The following is a 5132-nucleotide window of genomic DNA, read 5'->3' as shown; positions in this document are numbered from 1 at the left end:
GTATAGGTGAAGATAATTATTTTATCTTCCTTTACTTATAGGAAAGATCGTGGAACCACATACTGAATTTCATTCATTCAGGATCCAACCGTATGCGAAGATCTATATCAAACAACTGACGTTTTCCTTGCAATCTCACTCCAGTAAATTCTTCAAGGTCGGAGACAGGTTACGCGTTGTTATCTCGGCCAAAAACAAACAAGGGAACGTAACCACAAATATTGGTGATTATTTTCGGGCCGCCATCTTTAATCGACAGACCAGGTCCGGTGCAGTTGGAATCATCACGGACCACCAGAACGGCACGTACACGGCAACCTTCCGGCTGTTGTGGGAGGGACAGGTGAACATAGTGGTCAAACTGGTCCACCCACGTCAGGCTATAGACGTCATAGAAAGAACTGTTAGAGAACACCCAGTCGACAAGATTATGTTTGTGAAGCGATACCTTATCGGTAACGCTAAAATCGACACCAAGTGTAACGTAGACCCGGTCGTCTTCAACAACACCGCCCCGGTTTGTAACTACTCCGACCCGCATGCAGGAGCCATGTGGTACTGTGAGAAAGCTGCCAACATTTCCTGCAACACATCCGGGTACCACGGCAGGCTTAGTGCCAGAGTCCATCTGCTAAAGGACGGAGAGGAAAAACTGTTTGGAAGGTAAGTATGCTTATACAATTTTTCAGTTTAATTGTGTGGACGACATATTGTCTCCAAGAGCTTTTCTCAACTAAAGCTTGTTTCCTTTTGGTTTCAATTTGATAAAAGGGACCAGTGTCGAGGCCCAAGTTAGTCAAACTGTCGTTTGCAAATTTTGCCACGACAAAATCAAAAGTAGGGAGGCAATAGTCAATGAATGTGGAAGAATATACGCTCTTTTTACATTTCACATTTTAGTTTCAACAATGTGTTCACCGCCTTGATTTCTTCGGCATTATATATCACGGTGAACTTCTGTTACAGTGGGTTGAATGGACTGAAGAAGTACATATCTGGATCCCCATCCAAAATTAAAGTCGAGAGAGGTAAGACCAAAACTTTATCTTGAGTGAGCTATTACAAAAACGTCATTTTATATTCTATCATAGATTAACCTTGAGGTTTAGAGTAAGCTATACCTAATTGAAACTCTACGACCGATGTCGTCAGCTAAGGGCGGGTGGATGAACTGCTGTAGTCGAAGAGTAGATTAAAAGAAAATCAGCATAGTTGCACAAAGAGAATTTCATAGCACTGAATCCGAATGACCCTATGTACAATTTCCTGCAAACAGGGTTGGACCATTTGGCCAGTCGCACGCGGTGCATTCCGGGACTTCCGATCCCAGAGATCTCCGGATTTTACATAAAAGGCGTCTGGAAGTCACTAGTCTGTCAGAATAGACAATTTTTCAGTCAATCAGAATGGAGGAAATGTCTGAGGGGGAAGACACTGCATTTCATGGGAGACTCCACCATACGGCAGTGGTACGAGCACTTTGTAAAGATACTAAACCTTACCGACAGTACCCTTCCAGACGCCATCCAACAAACCGGACCTCTGCTTGCTCGTGACGAAGTCAACAATATCACCGTAACATATCGTTCTCATGGACCACCTCTTCGTTGCGCATGGACCCGGACCTTCCACCTACAGTACGTTGCCAACGTCATCGATGAGATCGGAGGAGGCCCAAATGACGTGGTGGGTATCTCCGTCTGGGCCCACTTCACATCGTACGCTGTAGACATCTACAGAGAGAGGATGGAGGCCATCCGAGCTGCGATTCAACGGCTGCATCAGAGGAATCCTGAGACACTCGTGGTCATCAAGTCCGCCAACACGCGCATGGGCAATGAGCTTATTGCCGGAGACTGGCTGGCACATCAGTTGGATTTGTTGATGAGAGAGATGTTTGAGGGAATGAACGTTGTGCTGATAGATGCCTGGGAAATGACAACTGCACAGCAATGGCAAGCGGACCGCATTCACCCCACCAGTGACATCATAATACAGGAACTTGAATATCTATGTTCTTTTATTTGTCCTCCATAATTTCCTTTAAACGTTCTGATTTCTTTCGACGAATTCCAACAGGCACCAAAGTTCTGAGTTCTTCAAAGAAAATTGTAACGACCTGGTACTGGTCGTCAGGCTACGTATGGTATTAGCGTACAAAGATCAGTCGGAGATTAACCCTCAAACACCCGAGTGGGGTCCATTTGGACCCCAGGCGTAAATTTTGAAGTACCATCTGAACATTTTTGATCGGAAGAAAAATTCCTTCCGTGACTTTGTCAGCCAATACCTTCTATACCTTCCCCTAAGTTTTTATGAAGATTGGTACAATACTGTGGAAGCTATAAAGAAAGTCCGTGATCAGCCCGTCTGGGGTCCAAACGGACCCCAGCAAAAATGTGAAGCTTCTGAAACAAATTTTTGAGTCTAACTCCCTAACTACTTATCGTATCACCACCAAACTTTCAGAGGATAATAAACATGTAAAACTAAATCCCCATAAAAACTTCTGTGTCATCACCATATAATATGACGACATTATGACGTCATTTAGCTAATAAGGGCGGCCATCTTAGATTTTGACGAATGACGTCATCAAATTAGCATTAATTATAAATTTTGAATCATGAAAATAGCATTAAATTTCACAAATTTTCATTGTTGTAAGAAAACAAGCATGGTTTACCAAGAAAAACTTGTTAAAATTGAAATTGGCAAATTTTTGCAAAAATATGCCTGTCAGAATTCCGTTGCCATGGCAACCGCAAATAACGATAAATTTACTAAATTGACAAAAAAATTTTGCTAACAATATTTTGTGATATACTAACAAGTTTCGTAGCTTTAGCACTAGCCGTTCATGAGTTATGCGACAAAAAGTTTGCTGAGGGCCTCAGAATTCCCCTCTCAGGTCAGAATAGCTTTAGTGCAAAACATGGTCCTTCTGATCTTTTGCATAAATTATGATAATGATGTGGAATTAGCAACACCTTAACATGTCAAAATATTCCTCTTACATTGATGAAGAAATGTATGTACAATGATCACCGATAGGAATTGAAACTGAGATTTTATGAACAAAACATTTTGGGGTCCGTTTGGACCCCACTCGGTCATTTTAGTCGCAAAAAAAGGTCGGGTGCTTGAGGGTTAAGAACGCTCGATGTTGTGTTTTATTGGAGTATTATTCCGGAGACCCGGGATCTAACTCGCCTTTGACGCAGCAATGAATCGACTATTAAACCAAGTTTTATATCTAACGACAACTCGGGTACTGATCTTTAGGAGTTATGCTGTTAATAACTTAAGAGTCATTGCACGAGAAAACCAGGCAGAGGCCGGAAGATGGGGGTCGGCCAAATCGACTCAAACTTTTTATGTGTGATAGGTATGTGGAACTATGAACAGTCATATACTTAAAACCCTCCAGCTATTTTTCGTTATGGCGTTCTGGGACCCCCCTCAGGGACCCTCCAGAATCCAACAATTTATGCCTGAAAATTACTGACATTTCGATGGCTATTCTGAAAAATCTAATTAAGGTACGAACAAAAGTTTTGCATTTTCATATAGCATGGGTTCTAAAGTGATACAGACCAGAAGTTGAAGATAATGCATTAAAGTTAAGAGGGTATGCCAGGGGGTTACCTGAACCATTGAAAGCAGAATTTTTGTCACTGTAAATTTTAGTCATTTCTAAGGCGCAATAAAATCTATACCCAGCGGGTCTGGTGGATGGTTTTAATGTTGATAGAGAGAGGAACATCTACTCATTCAAAAACAATCGTCGTCTAATTGGGCCATACATAACGCGAGCCGTGAGAGGGGGGTCTATATGGGGATTTTTCGGGTTTTGGTCTTTAGTAAATCGGGTGATTATATTACTCTATGGGGCGTAAGTCATGGCGAATGTTTGCGAAGTTGTTTGTGAACCATGCATAACTGTCAAAATATCATGATTGATAGGCAATATTAATTTGGGCTCCATATGGGGGATTTGGGGATACTATAAAATTAACTTTGCTGATTTTATACATTTTTACTGTTACTTTTTAATATTATCAAACTGGTATCTGTTCCTAAATTACTTGTTCATACCAGCTATGTTGTGCATAATGAGAAGGCTCTACATGGGGGTTACCAGGACTCCACAAATGTGTGTGTTTCATAGAAAGGGCACATGGATGCAGATATACTTCATGCATATTAAAAAAAAACATTGAACAAGACCAGAACAAAGGTCAAGATTAATGCTTTTGGGGATGGATACGTGTACATTATACTTTTTTTCATCAATACGGCTGCACTATAGGTACTGCTATAGACAAACAGCATTACATCAATGGATTGTTAATATGCCTGACTATCCATTCACCAATATAAGGTCATGCTGATTAGGGAACTGATGTAACTTGGCTAATAAAAAAATGGCCGAAAAAATTTGCATCCATTATGGTGAGGTGGTGTGGTCAGGAAAGCTGAAGAAATGACAGAGTATGATATACCAAACAACAGATTCTTGATTTTCGTTCTTTCACATCTTCTCGTTTGACCTTGGAATTGATGTTGGCAATCCAAGTAATTAGTCACATTTACGTTTGCCGATGTGTTTGCAATCTACGGCATATATTTGCTCATTTTGTAGCTGTTTTGTACGAATTACAGTATGGTTTGAATCTTAATGTTTTTTCTGACAATAAAAAAAGCTTATAATTGATGTGCACACCACAAGCCAAAAACAAAGTCTTTGATGAATCATCTACAAAGAACAACATGAGATTTAAAAAATCTGATTAAACATTTAGCTGTAATTGCTAACAGACCCTGGTCGCCTAGTCACCCTGCACCAAAAACAAAGTCTTTGACGAACCATCTACAAAGAACAACATAAGATTTAAAAAATCTGATTAAACATTTAGCTGTAATTGCTAACAGACCCTGGTCGGACCTAATACTAGACATATTGCAATTGGGTACAAAATCTCTTGAAAGCACTTTCTTTTTACATTTTTTGGTGAAAAAGCAATCTGCACATGTATGAGCATGTGCCTTGGATAGTTTCCAATACCTGTATGAAACGAAGTACAGGGCTCGAAATACCACCTGCATATGCAGGTTAGTGCAGGTAAAAT

At 40.5% G+C, this 5132-nt stretch overlaps 2 protein-coding genes across 2 annotated transcripts in view; both read left to right on the top strand.

The window, feature by feature from the left end:
• The window catches only part of LOC118432288 (NXPE family member 3-like), a 968-nt gene extending 301 nt beyond the window's left edge, over window positions 1-667 (top strand). The window contains exon 2 of the mRNA XM_035843825.1: window positions 42-667. Coding sequence (XP_035699718.1) covers window positions 42-667 — 626 coding nt within the window. The remainder of the gene's footprint in view (window positions 1-41) is intronic.
• Window positions 668-1254: 587 nt separating this feature from the next.
• On the top strand, window positions 1255-2167 carry LOC118432287 (NXPE family member 3-like). The gene has a single exon (XM_035843824.1). The coding sequence runs from the start codon at window positions 1255-1257 to the stop codon at window positions 2035-2037; it is 783 nt and encodes a 260-aa protein (XP_035699717.1). The 3' UTR covers window positions 2038-2167.
• Window positions 2168-5132: the final 2965 nt, after the last annotated feature.

The sequence above is a fragment of the Branchiostoma floridae genome, chromosome 15, assembly GCF_000003815.2.
Source record: "Branchiostoma floridae strain S238N-H82 chromosome 15, Bfl_VNyyK, whole genome shotgun sequence".
NCBI classification, from domain to species: Eukaryota; Metazoa; Chordata; class Leptocardii; order Amphioxiformes; family Branchiostomatidae; genus Branchiostoma; species Branchiostoma floridae.
The sequence above is the reverse complement of the archived record's forward strand: the minus strand, read 5'-3'. Positions and strand labels throughout refer to the sequence as shown.

Coding starts and splice junctions, on each gene's coding strand:
- LOC118432287 (XM_035843824.1), top strand. CDS start 1,255: ATGTACAATTTCCTGCAAACAGGGTTGGACCATTTGGCCAGTCGCACG.